General features: G+C 38.5%; 1 protein-coding gene across 2 annotated transcripts; it reads right to left on the reverse strand.

The window, feature by feature from the left end:
- Positions 1-3,187: 3,187 nt before the first annotated feature.
- Positions 3,188-22,869, reverse strand: AP3S1 (adaptor related protein complex 3 subunit sigma 1). 2 transcript variants are annotated; one of them, XM_015849984.2, is made up of 9 exons: positions 22,807-22,869; positions 22,185-22,321; positions 21,735-22,096; positions 20,364-20,455; positions 19,428-19,539; positions 14,705-14,776; positions 12,910-13,017; positions 9,749-9,790; positions 3,188-4,599 (listed from the first exon to the last, which is right to left on the reverse strand). In XM_015849984.2, exons 2-8 carry the CDS (start codon positions 22,282-22,284, stop codon positions 9,755-9,757), a joined length of 882 nt encoding a protein of 293 aa, XP_015705470.2. In that variant the 5' UTR covers positions 22,285-22,321; positions 22,807-22,869; the 3' UTR covers positions 3,188-4,599; positions 9,749-9,754. The 2 variants fall into 2 exon arrangements, with proteins under 2 accessions (XP_015705470.2, XP_015705469.2); XM_015849983.2 differs by lacking the exons at positions 9,749-9,790; positions 22,807-22,869.
- Positions 22,870-24,282: the final 1,413 nt, after the last annotated feature.

The raw sequence follows: 24,282 nt of genomic DNA on the forward strand, positions 1-24,282 counted from the left end.
GCAGTGTGGTTATGACATTGCAGCTCTTATGAACTCCATTCATTAGACTTTTTTGAATGGCTGCATACACCGACACTTATTTAGTAGACTACAGTTGGCATGGCTGATTGATGGAAAATAAATACAACTTTCAAGAGCTTAAACACACTCAGAGCTTAAACAACACTCACTGTTTGGAGTCAGAAGCTGCATTTGTTTGAGATGCTATGTACTGAAACAATAATACGTTATGGGAGTTACAGGATAGATTAATGTGCTGGACATCACAGCTGTAGAAAAAACTATGCAAATTCAATGAAGGTCAAATTTCTTGTGGTTGAAACCATCAAGTAAATACAGAACATGTTTTGTTTGCTTGGATTTGGAGGAACAGAATGTTTTTATGGTGTTGTAGTCATATTACAGTAAAGAAAGCACTCTAATATACTGCATTTCAAAATCATACCATTATAAACTAGGGAATATGCTGACATTCAGTATAATCAATCTCAGTCATAAAAACTAGAAACTAACTTTGAAAATGGTTCCTTCTTCATAGAGGGAGAAAACCAAGATTGACAAAGAAGCAGAGAATAATCTCAGAGAGAACATCATCAACCATACAGGACATTTCTCCTCTGATAGGGAGGGAATTTGGCTGCTGGCTCCCTCCCAAACCAGCTGAATCTCATTATCCCAAGGATATGGAGACTGTAAGGTGCCCCTTTCTGGATGACTCTTACCAGAGCTACCAAAACATCAGCTGGAGCAAATAACCAAACTTTGAGTGTTCATCTGCAGCCCACAAAGCCATCCATTCCCATGGTCTCATGTATCACATTCTCATTTTGCCAGCTATTTCAACACGCTGCATAGAGCAGACACAAAACGGCTCATGACAGCAGCACACTACAGCATTTCTGAGACTTGAGAAACTCAAAGTCCCCAATCAGTCTAACATAGGACAGCAGTGTGGCAGCAGGGCATCAGCACCCCCTCGAGAGCTGCTTCTTTGGGAGATTCCTTGGTTTTACCAAAAGCTGCACACAGTAAACTACCTCAGAAAAATATACGTAAACCCTGTTTCCACACTGTTCTGACAGGAGGAGGTAGTGAAGCTCATTGGTTATAGGAGCACAAACACACACAATGTGCTTCTAGTTATATCAGTGAGTCACAGCAGACTGTAAATTAATATCATACTTCTGTGTTCTTGAAGCCTGTCAGCTTCTTTATTTGTAAACAGTGGAGCATGGTCTACCAGAGCCAGCACAGAGCAGGACTACCAAACTGTTTGAAAGCTCCAAAAAACAGCAGCATACTTGTCCCTGTGGTCAGTCTTTAAGGAGCATTTGTGATCATCCCACCCAAGACTGCTCCAGTCAGAATCCCTTGTGTCCTTTATACAAGCACATTGATTCTGCAGCCATGTAAGCTCAGTGCAAGCAGTCACATTGCCCGCAGATGTGGGAATGGCAGCCCCTAGCTGGCCGTGCCAATGGTGTCAATGCCATGTGTGGTAAAGCTTGAAAAGTATGTGGATAAGTTAGCAGAGACTAAAGTTTCTCAGTCACATCGAGGTAGAATACTTGAAGCTCAAAAGCGCCTTAAAAGACTACTTTTCAGGACTATCCTCATAGAAAAGGGAATAGAAAAGAAAATGGACTGAAGCAACAACCCCAACTTCAAAACTGGGGATACAGCTTTCCAAATCAATCCTTTGCAGGCTATTACTGTTAACGCTTCTTGACCTGGAGTGTGTAAGTTTTAGATAAGAAGTGCATTTTAAAGAGATACAACTGTAACTTTCAGAGTCCTTAACTTGTGAGATTCTGCTCACTAAAAAAGCACGGGAAAGAAAATAGGGATCGCTGGAATTGGAAGCTGTGTGTGGGTATCTGGCATTTTCTGGGCCTTTGTTTTTAAACCACAAAACACCAGTCTAAATGAAGTTTAATTCTCAAAGTTGTCATCACTCGTCATTTGCTGCTATTTGTTGGTTTTGATAGTACTTGGGTACTTACCTTATTCTTAGTAAAATTATAAGAGCCCCGTACAGAAGTTTAGGAATGTGCTTTTACTCAAGAATTAAACTGCTGTTTAACAACTATAAACAGACAATGATCTGATTTCCAGCATTTTTCCTTCTGTATTCTACACCCTGCACGTGCTAAAATTCAGTATAATGGATCTTTTCTAATGAGGCAACTGATAGAATAACATCCAGTTCAGTCATCAGAATGAGCACAAGAAAAACAGAGGATTAATTTTAGCATATTTTGGAATGTGTCATTAGAAAGAGAGGATGAAATAAATATGTTCACAGGAAGCCAAGGCCAGCCCAAGTTTCTGGCTTGAACCCGCTTAACCCCGGCAACAAGTGAACCTCTCCCCCACCCATTCCTGTCAAGCAGAAAATATCAGAGCAGTAACATCCACTTCAGATGAAGAGTCTGTTATGCACTTGCATCCTCTCTGTTCTTTCTCCAGTTGTTTAGAAGGATCCCACTTGCTCTAAAGAAGTAATATCTCTGCCCTACACAGGCCTTAACAGATCAAGTTAAGGAAAGGGAAAGGCAGGAAAATGCCTTTCCTCATCAAGTTTTCTAATGGCACAAAGCAGGGAAGAGTGGTTGACATACCAGAAGGCTGTGCTACCATTCAGCACGACCTGGATAGGCTGGAGGGCTGAGTGGAAACGAATCTGATGAGGTTTAACAAAAGCAAGTGTAAAATCCTACACAGGAATAACATCACACATCAGTACAGGTTAGATGCTCTGTGGAGAAGGATCTAGGCATCCTGATGGACAACAGGATGATCAAGAGCCAGCAGTGCACCCTTGTGGCCAAGAAGGCCAATTGTTTCCAGGAGTGCATTAAGAAGAACACGACCAGCAGGTGAGGTGATTCTCATCCTCTACTCTTCCCTGGTGAGGCCACATTTGGAGTGTCCAGTTCTGGGCTCCTCGGTTGAAGAAAGATGGGGAAGGTCTAGAAAGAGTCCAGCAGAGGGCCACAAAGATGACGAGAGGCCTGGAGCATCTCCGTTGTGAGGAAAGGCTGACTAACCTGGCGCTGTTCAGTATGGAGAAGTCTGAAAGGGGATCTGATCAACACTTACAAATGGGGGTGTCAATTGGATGTGGCCATGCTCTTGTCAGTGGCATCCAGCAACAGAATAAGGGGAAACAGGCAGTTACAAATTATCAAGCTGAGAACGTGATTTTATTGCAAAATTATCCTACAGGATATGTCTGACATCCAACTCAAAGAAATGCTTCACTTACATAATATCCACAATTCTGAAGTAATTCAGGGCTTAGGAGACCAGTCCTGAAATATGCTGTACTTAATGCAATAATATTGTATTTTGAGATAAGCTTACAATTGCATACGTGTTTTTGGAGAATAAACTTTACAGGAACTCTTAAATATCCCAATGATATTTTTATTATTCATTTGAGCATTTCTGTACATCACACAGAGCTAAAGAGCATGACTATAAAAATCAATCACTACCTTTATTTACCTTTTTAATTCACAGAAGAGTTTAAGAGCTGAGCATCTTACACCAAAGTGGTAGTACTTAAGATTTGCCAAGGTCATAACAATAGTAAATAACTCGATTATTGATGTTAAGAACTGCAGATATCATCAGGCATTTTCAGTTCTGAGCAGCCCACTGATCTCAACCCATTCCATACTTCCCACAACACACACAACCAACTGCAGACATCCACCTGGGTCCCCTCTGAGAATAAAGTCAGGTGAACTCTATCAGGTTGTGTAAGTACATTCTCAACACTCATATGTAAACAGAAGTCAGAAAACCTTCAGTAAAGGCAGTATTTCCTTCAGAATGATAATGAACAGATTTTCTTGGAAACATGAAGAGCCAATGCACTCAATATGATACTCCACTGTAATCCTTCAAAGACTGAAATATGGCATTAATGTTTGCTACAACAGCGTTTATGTACAGTGAACTGGCTCAAAGAATAGGAAATAAAAGTGATTTATTGCAAAGAGTAGATTTTAGACAAGCACGTATTTTTAGAGGTCCAGTTTGCTATGATTTTATTTAAACAAGAGTTTTATGCTTTCATGCAATACTTGCACTTAAATAATCATGACAAACAACAGAAGTAGCTAAACAACGCACTAATTATAGACCTTAGTGAACATACAAAAAACTCAGCATTATAGGTTATACTTTCCCAAAATACTGCCGCAGCCGAAACACAGTGATATGCCTTGCAAGGGCATAGGAATGTAATTCAGGAATCACACAGGAACTACCCATTTCTTTTAATTTCACAAACAAGACAAAAGCAATGTTGAACCCCACACGCTGATTCTTCAAATAACGTTTATACAGTACCTTGAGTTTTACTCAAATACTAAAAGTCAGACATATCATTTATTTAGTAAACAAGAATGTGGTAAACCTCTATTACATCTTCCCTTGGTTTTACCTGGAGTAGCCATGTTATTTAAAAGTGGGCAGGTTTGGCACTTTTATACTGATGTCACCAATATTAATATTTCTTGGGATCTCTGGCAGATTCATATTCTTTACAGCTGAAACAGCCCGGGCTGGAGCTCCTGCTAAACCAGCCTGTGTACAAAGTGAGGAAAAACATAAGTCAGGCAAAGCTGAATACAAGAACACTCAATAGCAGTACACACAGACAACTAACGTCTCAAGTATTTCCATGGTTTTACACAATTAGAAAGACCACATGGTAATTGTGTTTGGAATGAAATGGGTTATTTGGAAATATTAATCCAGAAAGAGAAAACAGTTCACACATTCCTTTTTATATGGTAGAACATATATTGTCAACTTGATGGGAAAGTATGCAGGGAGGAACAGGAGGCTTATCCAACTGTGTGTAATGCGTAGGCTACTGAAGGTACAGTCTTGAGATATTTAGTGTGCTATCTGTTTCTCATCTATACTAAGACACACTGACCACAGTTAAAGGTTCAGTACATGTAACCTCAAAGTAACAAGTTACCCAATGTCAGTTGAACCAAATTACTTATCTACAAGCATACGAATATGAGGTAACTCAGGGTGGCTTGGCCTGAAATGAAAAGGATAAAAACTTTGCATTTAGGTGATACAGATTTTATTTTTATTATTGCTAACGAATTTGATATACTCATTATTGATAATTATTTTTATATACTTTTGATCTGTACAAGTAGGCTTAAAAATGTTCACAAAAGACAACAACCACCACAAAAATGCCCTTCAGAACCACTACAGTTGTACACTGTGGCATCTTGCAGGCTGTGTAAAATAGAAGCAACCTTCAAGAAGCAAAGCAACATGCCAAGAACTGGTTAAGACAGACTAAATGTAAACTGATGGTCTTTCTTTAAATTTGATTTTACTTAAGAGTGTCAAAGACTGAAGAAATCAGTGCGCTTGGACACATAATAATTCTGAGGAAGAGATACGGTGCTTCAGAAGGAGGCAAACTTCTGGCAAAGCTTTATATCTGTATCTTCAATTACTAAAGAATGTTTATAGGTAACTTTTCAGGTATAACCTTTTCAGATTCTAGTTCTCCAGTGAAATTCATTGTAAGACTGCAGAGTAAGTTCTAACTCCTTGACCTCACCTCCACAGATACACGAAAGGTGACAGACACTTCATACGCTGCTGGGATAACAACTCCAAAGGCTGTACAAAAATACTTTATCCCTTTTACTACTCTCCTAATAAAGAAATGAATGTAAGGTCAAATTAATGTAAGGTTTCCAGTTTAAATCCTACCTACAGTTCTGCTGCAGATATGAACCTTATCTCCTCCCTTCAAAAACAAAACCCACGGTCAACCTAAAATCAATTTTAAAGTTTCTGGAAAAGCCAGAGCCTTGTAAATCCATAGCTGTCAGCCACAGGAGGATCCTCAGTACTGGGAACAAAGACCAAAAAGCCATGAGTCATCTGCTGCATACACAGCCTGCCAAACCCAAGTCAGATGTGTCTACGTTGGGAAAAAGATGTGGAGGTAGAGGAGAAAGCTCAGGAAACCTTACAACTCTTAGTATAACCAAATAGTTTGCTCTCACGTTGTTCCCTCACACAATCCAAATGATCAATTCTAAGCTGTATGGCTAACTAAACCTGTAAAAGTGCAAGGAAATATTTTTAAAGCCTCTTTTTCCTCAGTTTCCATTCGTATCACCAAGCATTCAGGTCCTGCACTTCAAAGGTTTCCATTCCAATCCCTCCATGAAGGGGCAGCTATGGACCTAACACTAGGAGTATTAGGAAATGCAAGTCTCCCAAATCTGTCACCTTTAATCTGCAATGTCTTAAAGAAACAGCATTAGAAAACATCTCTGAGGAAAAACAAAAACGGGGCAATGTAAACTGTTTTCCATAGAGCAGATGAAAATAATAATAAAGTAGTAACGAAAGCAATGAATTATGCAGTTTGTAACTGAAACAAGGAGAAAATCAGAAAAATATCGTTAAGTTACAGACATGGTCCACACAAACAGGCATGGCTGGCAATCCGAGAGAGAGATGCCTTCTGGGTGACTAGGATGGAAAGTCTTTACTCTTATTTAATGAAAGTTAATTATTCTTAATGAACAAATAAAAGTTTTAGTATAGCTGGTCATTATTTTTACCTACCTGCAGCTATCCTCCTTACACAGACTTACAGCCCCTGCCTCCCGCCCCAATGGCATAGGATACAATGGAGACACAATTGAGAATTATTCAGAATACCACAATTGACACAACCTCTGCCCTTCCTCCCCCTTAGACAGCCACGACTTCCAGCAACCACATTTCATTAGCATCATTTTGGATGGGGATCTACGAAGATCCCTAACAAAAGGATTGTCTTTCACTGCCATGTGCTTCAGTGGAGGTTTTCAAACCACTGCAGTCTTTTCTCCTGTTACTGTCTATATTAAGTTGTTCGGTGTGCACAGCAGAATGCTGTTTATCAAAATTCATACCAACTCTATAAAGGATAACACACTGTATTTCTGAGAGCAAAAATCTGCAAAAAATAACAAAATTAATGAGAAGTCCTTAAACTTCAAAACCGGATAATTAATGCATTATCTGAAACAAGATGACATCTGCATTTATGCAGTCCTTTCATTTACTTATCCTTTACTGAAAGTGGAATATTTCACAAGCACAAAGATTCTACAGGAGATATTTTCAGCCCAGTGTGTTTTTAAGCAGCTTTATAGAGGTACCTGATTAAAAGAGCCACCTTTGTAACATTGCATTGGGCAAGTTTCAACTGCCTCTATCATGAAGCAATTCAGCAGGTATCTTGGTGAGGTGCAAAGAAAAACTATTTCGCTTTAAACAAAAAAATCAAAACACGCAAGCTTTTAACATGCAGTGAATGATGGATTGTCTGTCACAGCAAGCAAATGACTTAAGCCAGTGAGAATGAAACTTCTGAAGACACGTTAATGAAATTTCAGAAATAGAGGACAAATTGCATAAATCTGATATTACAAGTAGCCAATACAGCAGATTTTTGCCATAGCTGCTCTGTATTCCCAACTTCCCTTTTTATCAAAGTCTGTATGTGAATCTTGAAATATTGTGTATTATTATTTTAGGTTCAGTTACTGCAAAAAACAAAAAGCTTGTGAACATGGTTATGCACTTTTAGAGCAAAAGAACAATGGCATAAATGCAAAACAATGCTGTTTTTAAGATTGGAATAGAAACATTCAGTAACAAATCTTGTTCTGACAGTCCTAGCTTATCAAGTGATAAATATTAACTGTCGTTAATTTGCTTAGGTCATTATTTATTACTATGGGTATTAACTTTCTTTGTTGTTATCATCACCTTTTCTCATCAGGCCCTACTGATAGAACTATGTGAAAGTAAACCCAGAAACACTGTTTCACTTAAAAAAATATATAAAAAATCAAATTCATATCATCTGGAAAAAGCACTGTATGTCACAGACTTAGTTCTTATGTACATTGAAAATGAAAAAAACAACAAAAAAAAGCAATTCAGACTTCACCCCAAACAGAGCTATCTATCACTAAAATTAACATATAGAAAGATACGACCTACTGGAAAACAAAATAATGCAGGCTGAAGTTTTGCAAAATAAGCCATCCTTTTCTGAGGTACACTGGAGGTACAAGGACCTCTCTGCTGCTGGTGTTTCATACTAGTGCTTATTTCTGGAACAAGTATGATTTCAAAGCAGCAAGGTTATGAAAGAATGAAAGGATGCAATGCATAATATAAAGGAATGATTATGTCCTCTGCTTATGAGGTTAAATAAATGAACATAATTAGAGAAAAAACAAAATGAAGTCTGAAGGTATATCAAAATGAGGCCAAACAGATAAGAAGACTTAAGGACGTACTCTTAGAAATTTTAAGCACTTGAATCACAAAGAATAATGGATGGGAATGATTATTTTTTTGTTTGTTTTTCAGTGCCAGACCCAAAAATAAAAACAGAACATGGGTGAGCAGAACACAGAACACACAAATAAAGAAATTAAACAAAACCTGAAATCAAGCTCCCTACTGCTGCCATTATATGTTTCAAGTGTTGACATTTGAGGCAGAGGAAGGTAATTTCTTTGATTTTCATGCGCTGTAACATACTCCAAATTTAGGTTAAAAGTTTCACACTACCCAAAAATACTTTGGCTAACATTTTATAACTTACTGCAACTAAAAGCAACTATAGAACTATATTTGCTAAGTTTTAAAGTTTTTCCTGGAAAGATCACATAAAAAGCCAAGAGCAAAGCTATTTATAAATTAAATAAACTTTGTCTGCATGAGTCCCAGATAGTTAAACTACCTGAAGTTCAAACACGTAGATACTTAGAATGAATGGAAATGAATTTTGAAATAGTGCCACTAATGTTGACTGACATTCAAACCATTGAGCTGAACTAAATGTTTCCAGCAGCAAATGACAAGGGGGACAATGACCAAAACTAACATTCAAACATATGTTTTTCTCCTCCTTTCCCTATTCAGGGACTAAGGCTATTGAGATACCTTAAAGCAAAATCCGGCCATTCAGATGATAAGGGCAGCAAATGTACATCTGAAGTTTTGAACATGGCAACCACCTTCTTCATTTTATGTTTGCCAAACTTAAGGATTCACAAAACAATTTTGGTATTTCTTCATCATCTTTGCAAATCAGACTGATGATTTCATTTCACATGTTAAAAAAAAACCTGCTTGGATTTGCTGGTTTTCTGTTTAAGTTTTGTTCATCTGAAATTTACTCTAAAACTTAAGCTCTAAAACTCTCTGTAAGCTGGTAAGTTGTTTGCTTTTACTTGGAGGAGAATTTTCTTTCCTAGTTTAGATTTTTACTATCAGAAAGGCATTTTGATTGTATCATCACGCTCCATTTTGCTGTCCTTGCATTTAATTTCTATTCAGATTAGTTCTACAGCTTTCTTAAAAGTGCATGCAAGTTCACGTTTCCTTGTTTCTTAAACAATGATAGAAAGAAAAGTTAAATTCTAAAATGCAGGAAGAGAAATAAAATGAAAAATATGATGTCAATGGAAAGCTAGTAAAATACACTATAGCCAATAAAAAGATGAGGGAACTACAAGAAGAAACTAGCACAAAAAGTAGGCTACATAGACTAGTATGGGTATTTTACACATAATTTTTGAGTCTGGCCTACATAATTTATTGCCTTTGACATCATTTTGCTTTCCCTTTTGGTTAAAAGTACATTTTTTCTCAAAGTCAGCAATACCTTTGTCTACCTGTCCTGTCTGGGAGACTGAAAGATAAAGGTCTGTAAGAGAGAAGAATGAAAGAGCCAGAAAAGATCAGGATGTTCGGAAAAAAACTGAGGTCCAACTTAAAATGTCTAAATCACACATAGTTGAACACTCCAAATAGAGAAAAGGTAGCACAGATTTACCTACAGTACTTCCAGAAGCACTGGATAAAATCCCAAAGATCCCTCTCCCAAAAATTCCCTCCCTTAATTACCATGATTGGTTGGCTTTAGAAGAGTTGAGCAGAAACCCATTCACAGACAAACACTAACACTTTAATGTAAGGAAATGTAGGAAAGACAACATTTCTCAGCATAAAAACACAATTTCCTTCATAGCGCATCCTCGCAATGTTAGGAACTGAATCAGAAATCAAAGCTATGGACTCCATCACAGTAATTTAAGCAAATCATCTCTGCTGAAAGGATTAAGAAATCCTTTGAGCTGATAATATTTACAAATATTTGTAAATTAAATAAACGCAATTTAACTGCTTTGCTAAACTCCAATTGATAGACCATTTTGAAACCCAATATAAAACTAAACAAATATCTGATGTCAAATGGCTGGATTTTGTATATTATGTAAAGTTGGATGGGTACACTATGAAATTTAGAGTATTTCTGTAAATGGAGCTCACTCACAGTTGTACTGGGTTCATCTCTTCAGGCTATAAACGTAAAGGCAATTCAACCTTAACACAGCTATTGTACAGATGCAAGAACCACAACTGAGGTCAAAGAAGCTGAATAGACTAATGTGCGAGTACTGTGGCATAGGAGGAAGTCCTATGAACTATGGCCAAAAGAAACAAAACAAAACAAAAATCTGACTTTTAAAAAAACATTTTTTCTTTTTGAAGAAATAGAACTAAAAGGATCCACTAGATTTGATTTCTTTGTGACAAGCATTAAGAATTATTAATGAATTATTACCACTTTTTATTTATACAAGCTGAATTTGATGCTATATTGGAGAGATATATTCAGGAAAGACATGTTGAAAGATTTACAATCTTGATCAAAAAGGCAAAAGGAAAGAAATAGCAACCAGATAATTTCTGAGGAGATTCATGCAGCAAATGATTAATGATCTGTGGAACTATTTATCAGGATTTATGAAGTATCACAGCATTACAGCAACTGTTACATTTGAGAAGAAACGGTCACTCAGCTAAAAAAAAAGCATTTCTGGTGAGCAGGACTGTTAAACATTCCACTCTATTCCAGTCACTAAGTGTTTACGTTTATTACTGCTGCTTCTTTGCCTTCTATAATTCATTGCTGAATGTAAAAGAGTAAGTTGCTATGTGCCTTACACATGCTATGAATTCTAGGTTTTGTGTTTTGTTTTGTGCTGTTTTTATATCTCCTATGGCCTAATTTTCTGCGAGTACCTTAAATGAAAGAAATACTTACTGGTGGGTATATGAAAAAGAAAATATTGCAGATGTATTTCAGTGCCTAGTGAGAGACTACTCTCCAGTTGGTTTGGTAACAGAATAAATTACGAAAAAACACTTTAATTAAATGCTTCTAGTGGAAACTTGCATGTGCATTAACACATGGTCAAACCCAGCTGCTTAATAAGTTCAGCTTTTGGGATACCACGTTAGCCTTCCATCAAAAGAATAAAAATGTATGTATTCAGAAATTATTCAAACTTAGCAATAACTTGTGATACTTCCAAGTAAGCAACACCTCATTCTAAATTTGCAGATTTTAAAATGAAAGTGTTGGACATCTTCAAAATCCATAATGCAGCCTTTCTGAACATACATTGCCAGGCACAATGTCGTATCATGCACAGCTTTTTCCAGCTTCTTACAGCGCTGTTCTGATCTTGGAAATAGTTTGGAAGTTGTGCAAAACAGACAACTAAGTCTATCAAAAGGCTCAAGATGATGCAACGTGAGATTCTAGAATTAGGAGAACAGTATACATTGTACCACCAAAAAAAAATAAAAGAAACAAACAAAAAAAAGCTGATAAATTAAGTTCTCTTCTGGTTTGTAAGATGCACTCAATCTAGAACTAGAAAGTTATCTGTGTCTTCCTCTCAAATGTCATTCAGTTTTCACGTTTATGCCACCTGTGATTCTTCAATCCATTCAGCTGACCTCAGATTTAGAAAGTCTTCAATTTAAGAAGTTTTGCTTACCAATTTGAAAACTAAGCTCTGAAAATCAGATCATGTGTTCTTTTGTACAACTACTTGAGCAATAAGAATCATTCACAGACTTACTTAAGATGTACTGTTAATATTTTAGCTAACATGACAAGCCTGATAATGTTTAAAAAGAGTAGCATTTAGTCACATAGCTAAAATAATTCTAAAATCCCTTCTCATTCTAAATTTCTCTCCTAAACACAAATCCAACAATACTAAAGACAAGCATTTTAATATCCAGATTTACAAGCTGCAAAGTTTAACATGGAATTACATCTTGTCACAAGTGTGCCTCTTTTCTACTTGTCAAGAGGAAAGCAATTCCCTCAAGTTACACAAGCATCTCTCACTCAGACCAGCATGTACATGTAAGTGAATTTCATCTTCTTGCTGGAGTCTACTCAGCTAACAACCGAATGTTTTAATTACCAGCATGACAGAATTCATATTTAATTAAAAGTGCCTACAACTGGCTTATAATTTCTATTAAGTCCGTTTCACTCTGATTTATCATTTGTGTTGCAGTATTTTTGTGTATTAAATATACTGCCATCTATGTCAGCAGATAGAAGCATACTAGTAGACAGGAATGTGTTATCTACACACTTCAGTTCTTCATATAAATTCATTTGCTGTAATGATTAGCAATTTAAATACAATAAATACTCTGGAAATAAAATGCTTTCTGCAAGAGAAACTCAGAGAACTACAGGTGCATCCCAATAGCAATGACATGTTCTGCTCCTAGATACACATCTAAAATGTGTATCTAGCAAAAAGTCTAAACAGCAGCTTTTCTAAGCAACTTCTGCATAAGAAGGAAAGTACAATATACTCATTTAATGACATATTGTGAATTTTCAGTATAAGCAAGCAGCTTGAAGAATAAGCAGTATTATGTAGCATGCATTTACTACAATCATATTTTTAGTTTAGACACTACACAGCACTGCTTCGTTCTTACCTCAGATTTTTCCAGTTTATTCTGAGCATCAATCTGAGTGACAATTTCATTCATGTTGGTCTCCAGAACCATTCCACCCATCACCATTTCAGCCAATATATTATGGACCTAAAAAGAAGACCATAAGAAAACTTTAAAACTTCTATATGCAGCTGGACAGATTATGTCTAAATTTATCCATCCAAGAGCATGTACATTCTATCAGACAATTAATGTTAGCACAGTCTTTGGAACAATTTGGGCACAAAGCTTATAACACGCTGTTCACTTCTGCAATATGCTCTTTGCTCGTAGTTCTTTTATCACATTTCTCAACAGCTTTACCACGTCGCTTATCAATTCATTCAATCATTCATCTTCCTTTTAGTATGTTTTCTACGCAAGGATATTAGAACAAGAGTTCTACTTAGTGGTGTTGGTAATAAAGCTAAGAAGCAATCTCTAGAATATTAACGGATTTCTCAGAAACAGTTATGTAGAAATTATATTGAGTTTTATCTGTGACACATGAGAGACATAATGACGTTCACCCATGGATACCAAGGTTAGGCTTGGAAGCAGAGATAATACAACTGAACAATAAGGCCTCCCTTGAGCCTTCTCCAGACTAAACAATCCCAGTTCCATAACCCACAAGTCCATGAAGACTTCAGCATCTAGGAATGGGATGGATGGTCAGGACTGAAAGAATGAGTGAGCTAATCAATGATGTTAATGAAATTGGTGAGTCTAAAATTCCTCTTCCCTGTAACTCTGGTTTTAGAATGTGAGCTTTGGTTCACAAACCTCTGATTCAGTCTGTATTTGCACCTTACATAACGATTCATTTATTTTTTAATGCATGTTTCCTCATGCTTTTTACCAAAACCCTTCAGCAAATACATAATGTAAAATTTTGCAAGCCTGTTATAATTCTGAAGCTACACATAATTACCTTTATGAGATAAAATCACTGTACAATATAATACTTCAAAGCATAATTCTGCTATTACTTGAGATATTCTTGCAGTTTCCCTGTGGATCAAGGACAGAAGTAAATCCTTAAATCAGGCACATCCAACCTGCAGTCTGTGGGCCACATGCAGCCCAGCACAGCTCCAGTGCAGCTGGCCCCCAAGCCCTGTGCCATCAGGGCACAGCTCAGCCCCACCTGCAAGCACAGACCCTCCATGCCAGCCAAATATCAGTGAACAGATATTGTGAATTTTAAATTGGAATGTATAGAGTTGCATTCTAAAATGTGATCACATCTCCTTACCAAACTTTTATAAGACCTCTAGTAAGACAGGGAAATATCCTTCACTTCAGTATCACACCTTACTCAAGTCATCACTTTTTGCCACTATATACATTTGTGAACAACTATTTTGAAGGACAAAGTACGGTGAGAGTAAGATGTTATCAAAAACTCTATTGAAAACCTTGATAACCGACTAAGAATTGCAACCACTGCCATCAAACCACCAGCCTGATGCATTAGTTTCACATTACTTTTGGAGTGACATACATTTGTTTGGTCTTCATAAATGTTCAGCAAGCACCAGTCAATGTCAGTTGGGTATCATTTTTTCCACATGAAGTAACTCAGTTTCACACCTTCACTTCATATTTCATACATCTTAACTTAGAAAAGTAGGCTCCATACAGCTTTCAAGTTTTAAAAATAACCTCTCGATGGAACCTGTCTAGACTTTATTAACAATGAAAGGAGAATCACTGCATATTTTAATACTGAGTAGCAGGTGAATCAAACATTTTACTTGGTAGGAAATATTACAGGAGCTCATCACTGTACCTTGTCTACATGGAAAATTAAATCCAGCTCACAGACATTTTCGAAACATTTGTCTAGTGTTTCCACGAATACCTGAAAAGGAGGAAAAGAAAAGGTCAGAAGTCAAGCTATAACAGAAACTCAGTAGTTCCAGTAGATTCTGTCAGGAGTTCAACCTGTTGTGTGTGTGTGTCAAATTATGAATTTAATATTATTTCTTAACTTGCAGTTGAATTATTAATATTTAATAGCTTTGACCGACGTGGAAACCAGATTTTTTTTACACTAACATCTCTCAACCTCTTTTAAGGCATGTTGAAATAACTGATGTAGATAAAATAAGAGCCATGCTGCTTTCACTACAACTTTAGTTGAGAATGCATGCAAATGAATTGCATGCAATAGTAAGCATTGCCAGAAAATAAGTAGTTTGGTAAATATCTCATGTACTGCAGTCTTGTAGATCAAAATAATCAGAAGAGAAAACACACCAGTTGTTCCAGGGAAAGAAAAAAAAACAAACCAGTTCAAAAAATGTACCTTGTGACATCATCAGAAAATAAATGGAACAGAAACAGAAAGGAATGTCAAATGCAGAGCAGATCACTGAGTGCGTACTAGCGGACTCACAGTGACTGTCCAGCTCCCTCTTGAGTTTCACTTTTGAAATAACACATATAATTTATTTATGGAGGATAACAGAACCAAAGCGGCTCCTGTGCTTATTAAAACAACGATCATTGGAACAACTGCATTTTTTAATCAGGCAAATAATAAGGGGAATAAAATATAGATCAATGCTCAGAATATAAGCAAGTTGGCAGAAAATTTAAAATATCTAATTGATTTTATGCATTTGATGCTAGATAACTTAAAATAATCAACAACAACAACAAAAAAAGTGCAAAAATAAAGTGAAAACAATAAGCACAACCCATATCAAGAAGATCCCACTTATTTCTAAATACTTCAACATCCAACTAATTCTATTTCCTCACTGAGTATACTACCCCGATCACAAGTTTACTGATCATCTGGTTTAGAACATAACAGTACTACAATAAAGCCAGTCCACTGTACACAAGGCTGTTTCTTCTTCTTCCCCAGGGATGACATGTAGTTAAGTCATCATTCACGTTTTCACTTCAAGCACCTGAAGACACTGTATTTTCCCCACACATAAACTGATGTCCCATCTTTCCTTTAATAAATATAAATTACAGCTACCCATAGCTGCTCCAGAGAGTGTTGATTAGTGAAAACAAAAGTTAGCCTTCAAGATAAATGGCGGGACAAATCACAGAATTCTAACACCACAATTGGGAGCTACGTGCTTTTGAAAAGAGACAGGCAGGAAGGGTTGGGGAGTTGCCCTCTATTAAGTGATAAACAGACTGTTACCTCTAAAAAACAACCATGATCAGGTTGAGAGCTTGTGGGTTAAAATTAGGGATCAAACTGACACAGGGTGTCTGGTGGTCAGGGTCTACTATAGGCTGCCTGATCAAGGGGAGCCCGTTGTTGAGGCCTCCTTGCTATGGCTAGAAGACGTATTGAGCTCAGAGGCTATCACCTTGATGGGGTGATTTCAACCACTCAGACATCAGCTCAGAAAACAACATAAAACTTTAAACAAGTGACTCCTAGAGTCCTTTGAGGAGAACTTCCTGACACGAGTATTAGATCAAAAGGAAGTAAAGCACTGCTGAGCTTGGTGCTCACTGATGCAGAGATGCTCACTAAACAGGTAGGACAGGTAAGCAGTCTGGGCTGCAGCAATCATATCGAATTCACAATCTTGAGAAGTATGGTCTGGGCAAAAAGAGTCAGTAGCCTGAACTTCTGGCTCTTTATGGAATTATAGGATAGGATCCCCTGGGAAGCTGGGTTTAGGGACAAAGTAGCAGATAAGAGCTGGTAAAACTTTGAGAACACTCTTCTGAGAACACAAGAGTTCTGCATCCCCTGCATAAGAAATCAAGCAGAGGAGGCAGGAAACTGGAATGGTTCAACAAGGACCTGCTGGTCAAACTGAGGGAAAAGAAGGGAACATGCAAGCAGTGGAAGCAGAGATGCATGGCCTGGGAAAAACACAGGGATTCTGTATGGACACATAGAGATGGGCCCAGAATAACCAAGGCACAGACAGAACTGGCCCTAGCAAGGGATGTGAAAAATAGTAAGATGAGAGTCTACAGATTCATTGGTCAAAACAGAAAAGCCATGAAGAATGTATCCCTCATAAATGAGAAGCAACAACTGGCTTCAACAGACACGGACAAGGTTCTCAGCACGTTCCTTGCCTTAGTCTTCACTGTCATTCAGGCTTCCTGTGTCTCTAACGTCCCTCAACCTTTACACAGCAGCTGGGGGAGTAAAACAGTTCCAAATGTAAGAAAAGAGCAAGTTTCAGGGTACCTTAAGAGACTGAAATGCATTACAGGGTCCTAAAGGTACTGGCTGATGTTGTTGCCAAGCTGTTGTCATATCTGAAAAGTAATGGCAGTCAGGCACAGTCTGCAGTGACTGGAAAACAGGAAAGATCAGTCCCATTTTTAAGGAAGAAACATCTGAGGAACCACAGGCAGTGAGCCTCACCTTTGCACCTGGGAAGACCATAGAGCAGATCTTCCTGAAGCACATGCAAGATGAGGAGGTGATCCAAGGAAGTGATCTGCCTTGACTTCACCATGGGGAAACTGCATCTGACCAATCTGGTGGCCACTAAGATGGAATGATGGCATTTACAAACAAGGGAAGGACAAGAGATGTTGTCTATGTGGACTTACTCAAGGCCTCTGACACAGTCTCAAACCACACTCATTTCTAAATTGAGGATAAGGATTTAAAGGCTGGACTATTCAGTGAATAAAGAATTGCTTAAATGGCTGCAGCCAGAGGGTTGTGGTAAACAGCTCTTTGTACAGGTGGAGGTCAATGATGAGTGATGTCCTGATGTCCCCCAGCTGTCCATTTTGCAACCAGTTTTGCTCTTCAGCACCTTAATCAACAACACAGACAGTGGTATCGGGTGCACCTTCCTCAAGTTCGCTGATAACATCAAGCTGAGTGGAGTAGTTCATACAATAAAAGGAAGGGATGTCACACAAAGTTTGAAAACTGGGCCCACATGAACCTAAAATGAGATTTAAGAACACCAAGTGCTAAGTGTTGCAATTGGGTCAGACTGGGAGAATTCACTGAGAGCAGCCCTACAAAGGACTTGATGGTTCTGCTGGACAAAAAGCCAAACATGAGCCAGCTGTGTGTGCTTGTGCTTGGAAGGGCAACTACCTGGGCTGCATCAGAATAAGGGAGGCCAGCAGGGTGAGGGTGGTGACTGTTCCCTTCTGCTCTGCCCTTCTGAGGCCCAGTCTTGCGACTCCAAGGAAAAGAAAGACATACAGTTGTTGAGCAGGCCCAACATGGCCATCCTTGTGGATCTTCTATGTGGCCCAGAGAAGGGCCATGAGGATGATTACAGAAGTGGAGTCCCTCTAAAGAAAGGCTGATGAAGCTGAGGTTGTTTAAGCTGTCTTACTGTTATCTGTACTGTCTCTGAACTGCAGTAAGCAAAGACACATGAAAATGTTTCAGCACTTCTGAACGCAAAAACAATGCTAATTTACTTGAGTAGATGCAGGTGTGTGTGTGTGTATATACTGCCGGTCTGCACTGCACATGGGCTTGAGATGTAATAATAAATTTTTTGAGGGTGCTTTTCCAGATTAAACTCCATTTAACTCTGATGGCTATTGCGAAGAGGATTAAATGGACCGTAAGCCAGAATGGAAATTAATAACGTTAAATTAATATGTGTATACTTTCTACTACAATCAGTTGGCTGAATTACAATGATCTAGAGAAATAGGATCACTGAACAGCTGCAGGTACTGTGGTGAGACTGTAGTTAAAAAGAAAATCATAATGCTCAGGAAAAAAAAATTAACTATTGCTATAAAAAGAAATATTATTTATGTTGTTTTTACTTTATTGAAGTATTTACACTAGCATGTAATATAGCACTGGATCTTTATGGAAAAAATGTGAAATATATAAATCAAGTGATGGAAATCCATCCTAGAACTTGTGGCATAAGAAGTAACACAGTTTAAAGTTTATGCACTATTTAAACTCTCACTTCAGAGAGTTTGTGGGCACTACATATATATCTAGTACAGAGCTGGAGAAACTTGCTTCAGCACCTTGAAGTAAAATCAGGTTGCACAATTTAACTGGAAATGATTGGAAGCTACTGATCCGTCACTTTTAGTATATCATAAGAAATAAAATGCTAGTTGAATCTGCATAATGGCCCTGCAAAACATAGCAAGTCAGACTGACTGGCTTATATAGTCTTTCCTGTCCTTATTATCTGATTCAACAGGTGAACCTCATAAATAAGCTCTTTATCAGAAAAACATTCCTAAGTCACATGAAACATTAACATGCTTCTTTCCTCAGTTCATAAATATTTCAGAAGTCACACTAAGCAATCAGCAGACAAGCAGCTAAAAGTGCATAAGGCCACTTTGGGCACTCAGTAACTCACATAACTCAGAATGTTTCTATGAGTAAATACAAAATAAGCATCTATAAAAAACAGTACTTCACAGTATGAAAGTCTCCTTCATTACAAATATTATATAGAAAGACAACGCTAAGTATTGAAGTTTCAAACTACTTACAAATCCAATTACTTTAAAAAATAATAATGATTTTTTTTAAAAGTAAACAAACTTACTTGTATCAGGTCTAAAATGCCAAGCTCACTTTCTGAAGAATCCACGCAAAACACAAAATACAAGGTGGCATAGTGTCGGTAAATTAGTTTGTTATCAGATCCACCTATTAATCTAAATGGGAAAGAAAACACAGAACTTAGTCAGTCTCTAAGAATATGCTGAGCAAAACCCCAGTTAATTCTGTTAAAGGATGCTTACTGTTAATGACTGGCTACAGCTATTCAAAAATCAAACACCAATTCTGTAATACAATTACAATAGAAGAAAACAAAGCAACATCCAAGTTACATTTTCCACATAAACATAGTTATTGTTATCCGTATGGATAATTATTATGTTGATACACACGCCATCATATTACAATCAATTCAAACTGATGGTGCAGGTTCATCCAAAATGAACTTCCATTACACGCTAGCAGGCACTGTACAGACATAAAAGTGCTTTATAGCTTAACAGAACACGTGTTGAAGAATGACTTCTTTCTCAAGACTTTCTCAAGACCACAGCAAGATTAGAAGAAATATATAATGCAAAGAAATCACAGCTGGCACAGTACAAGTAGGTGACTGTGACTCTGCATAAAGTAACATTAACACACCAGTATCTGTTTCACTAGAAAAAAATAGGCTTTATTTCCTACGTAATTTTGACACACGTCCATATACATCTATGAATAAATAGACATGTATATTCCAACTAGTAAAAAATACACCTGGTATCAACATAATGCAATCACTAGTGTGTTAAGTATCTCAAGCCATGTGGCATTTACAGTACAACTGTAAGAGCAAGTATGATACTATCAACAGAAATATTTGCAAGTATATAACATTTACTGTTTTTTATATAAATTGCAAAACTTTTTTCTCGTGTGAGCTTATTTTGCTAAGATTAATATTTTTGTGTTTGTTTATATATAATCTGATACTTACAAGCCTCCTTCTAGAAAATTACAGACGTTTTCATCACGTTTGGATACTAAGTGGAAGGTTTCTCTGATAATCTGTTGTTGTGTATCTTCACTCTACAAAAGAAAATGTATTTTGCCATCAAGCAAAATCATTAAACAACAATGCACAGCACTCACAGCAGATAAATAGAACATAGAGCATAGGAGAATCCTGTAACTATCCACTCCTGATGCCTTAAATGTGCCAAGCAATAAGCTCTATGCTGTTTTTATGTCATTTCAACATCTGTGGTCAGAAAAAAAAAAAAAAAAAAAGAAAGAAAAACATTTATACAAGTTATAGAAGAGTATATTACCATGAAATAAATAATTGTGAAAAAATCTGCCCGTTTTTAAGAAAATTCTCCAGATACCAACATTTCAAATTAGTTTCTTCAATAAAAAGGATGTACACTAAAGTATCCAGGAGATTTCCTATCTCCATTGTAAGCTGAACAGCTACAGACACCCTTTGAAAGTATTTCATTAATACTCTTTTAATTAACTCTTACATCTACACTGATTGGTTGGGGAAGGGAGTGAGACTTCTTCAGTAAGTTCTGCAAGATTACCCAGAAATACATGGATACGCACACAAGGGTAATGCTCATCAACATCTGAACTTTACAATGGGGAATGGTAAATGAGAGATCATAGTATCACAGTCATGAGAGATGGTGGCTTGGTGATCCAGGATAGCTGAGAAAGATAAAAATGGTGTACAGACATACAACAGGACTTCTAAGTACTGACTCTCTGAGAAGAGGGGTTCAATTCAGTCACCCACTGTAATGAACTGTTATTGGTTATAGGCCTTTAATCGCAAGCCTGAAGAGCCACAGCCATCATTTTAACCCTGAAGACATGCAAAGTAAGAAGCATTCCTTCCAGTAATAGCAAATAAGGGTTTTGTGATGGCCAAAATTGCACTGGTCACAGATACAAACAAGGGTGCTGCTAAAAAAGAACTATCTGCATACACAAATCTGGGAAGCACCCGCTGTTTTCTTGGATTTCAGCATCCAAGGTCAATCCAAGCAGGGCTTGGCCTGTCTAGGTCTTTTCCAACCTTGATAATTCTGTGATTAAAGCATCATTTTAAAAGCTCCCGGCCTAATGGAGCTGCAGGGCCTAGGGCTGTGAATCCCTACAGATCTGAGAGCGCGGATCGCCTCTGAGCGAGGCTTTATTGCATCCTTAGTATCACACAGGGATAATAAGGACAACAACGGGGCAGAACGGCCTGAAAGCCCACAAACCAGCCCGGGGACAGGCCCGGGGACCGGCCCTCCCCACACAGCTCTGGGGCTGCGACCCTCCTCCCCGTGCCCTCCCCAACCCTGCCCACCCATACATAGCGCTGGTAGAACTTGGAGAGCCGCGGCTTGCCGTGGTTGTTGAAGATGAGGATGGCTTTAATCATGGTGGAGCCGCAGCCCGGAGCTGTGTCAAGTGACGGGAGGCGGCGTCCTACCAGGGTCGGAACAACGCTGAGAGCGTCACGTCGTTTCCGCTGATGGGGAGGAGGCGGCATGGAGGAGGAAGCGGCCGAGCAGGGGCCGGTCTCGCCGCAGAGCGAGGGACGGAGCGGGGCCGGGGAGGAGAGCTCGGAAAGGAGCTCAGAGAGCGGAGCGGTGCTGGGAGCTGGAGAGCCGGCCGCCTCCCCTGCTGGATCGCCGGGCAGCGAGGAGCCGGCTGGGGACGCCAAAAAGAAAAGTAATGGGGCGGTGGGATGGGAGAGGGGCGGGACGGAGCGGTGATGGGTGAGAGCTGCGGCCGCCATTAGTGGGTGTTCTGTCCCCAGTTGACGTCCTGCTGAAGGCTGTGGGGGACACCCCCATCATGAAGACGAAGAAATGGGCCGTGGAGCGCACACGAACCATCCAGGGCCTGTGTGACTTCATCAAGAAGTTCCTGAAGCTGATGGCCTCCGAGCAGCTGGTACGGAGCCTTTGCCCTGGTGATTCTAACATCTGTATGCTTTTCTAAACGGAGATATCTCAGATATCCCAGATTTTTTGGGAAATGGTTTTAAGTTAAAAGAGGGAAGATTTAGGTTGGATGTTAGGGGGAAGTTCTTCACTAGGAGAGTGGTGAGGCCCTGGAACAGGCGCAGGGAAGGTTTTGGATGCCCCGTCCTTGGAGGTGTTCAAGACCAGGTTGGACGGGGCCCTGGGCAACTTGATCTAGTAAAGGTGTATGTTTGGTGGCCCTGCCAGGCAGGGGGTTGGAACTACATGATCCTTGAGGTCCCTTCCAACCAGGGTCATTCTGTGATTCTGTGCTTTCATTTGAAATACAAAATTAAAGTTACACTCATTACGCAATTCAGTAATGATAGAAGGGGGAACTGTTCTAATTGAAAAGGGGACATTTAGGTTAGAAATTAGGAGAAATGTTTCTTCAACTGTTCTCTTTTGTTACAGTTTATATATGTAAACCAGTCTTTCGCTCCATCTCCAGACCAGGAAGTTGGGACCCTCTATGAGGTGACTTTTGTTTTAAAATACTCTTTCCAAACATGCTGAACAGAGTTGTTATATACTTCTGCCCCTTGAACTATATTATTGCTCCTAGTGATGCTGGTAATATCTTGAATTTAGTGTAACACGGTTGATGTTTGTAAAACTGTATTAATTAGATTTAAAGAGACAGTACAATCTTTGGAAAAGCAGTCCTTCCCATGCAGTATGTCATGCCTCCAGTGATGATGGAGAACTTTGTAATGAGTTGCTTTATCCCGTGATACATTTACCAAGATGGTTTCTTTTTGCTTTGTGCATATGCTAGTCTATGAATAATGTAACAGCTTTTGTTTTCATTTTCTTGCAGTGTTTTGGAAGTGATGGCAAGCTCGTACTACATTATTGCAAAACACAGGCATGGGGATGAATCACAAGCAATAGAATTGCTTAGGTGTGATCTTCAGAATGGATGGACTAACTTTCTGGAACCCAACACACAGAAGAAAGCATTTGGGGATTTCTGCTTATAAAAAGTGATGCAGTTGAATAGCATGAAGGAAGAGCTACTGAGGCTGTCCAATTGCATTGCTTTTCACTTATGTTCATTTTGAGTCCAAAAGAAAACTCCTCATCTGCTATCTCTAGAATAGAGCCAGCTCTTCTGCTGCTGAGCTCCCAGTTACCATATATGAAGGGAAGCTCCTTCATAATTGTCTCGAGGACTGGGCAGTGCTGTCTGTGTATGCTGTATGGAACAAAAGAGTTCCTTTTTATTAAAAGCAATGTGAGTTGCACACATCCTGGGATTCAGTTTGCTTTGGACATGTACAACTGTTGTATGTATTCTGTACTTTTTGAAGTCTTTGTCTGGAGCACATGCTATCTCAGATTTAATTTCAAGATGTTTTGAATTTTTCTGAAAGTTGGTACACAGATATTCAACCTCTGCTGCCTTCACATCGGGAGTGCATGTACCTTATTTACATGATTGTACCTTATTGATATGCCACAGAAATACTTCCTCCTGAGAAGCTGGGTATTACTAAGTAGAAGGCTGAACAGTTGAGTGATTGCTGGACTGTTTTACTTCTGGCACTGTTTAACCACTAGCAAAAGTGGTTGCGTGATATGAGGTGCTTAATCTACTCTGTCTATGCCCCTTTTGGCATACTTATTTTCCTGCTTCGCTGGTAGCGTGTTCAATCAGCCAAACATAGTTTGGGTTATGTCCTAGTACTACGTATTGTAATGAGGATTTTTTGTTTTATTTTTCATCCTTGAGTGGACTTGGTACTTTGACTAGAGTGCTAAGCTTTTATTTATTGGAGGGTTAGGAATGTGTGGTGGTTTTATTTATTGGAGGGTTAGGGGAGGTGTGGTGGTTCGTGTGGGCTTTAGTATTTTTGTTGTTTGTTTTGGACAGTGCAGATGAGGGGA

The sequence above is a fragment of the Coturnix japonica genome, chromosome Z, assembly GCF_001577835.2.
Source record: "Coturnix japonica isolate 7356 chromosome Z, Coturnix japonica 2.1, whole genome shotgun sequence".
Classification (NCBI taxonomy): Eukaryota; Metazoa; Chordata; class Aves; order Galliformes; family Phasianidae; genus Coturnix; species Coturnix japonica.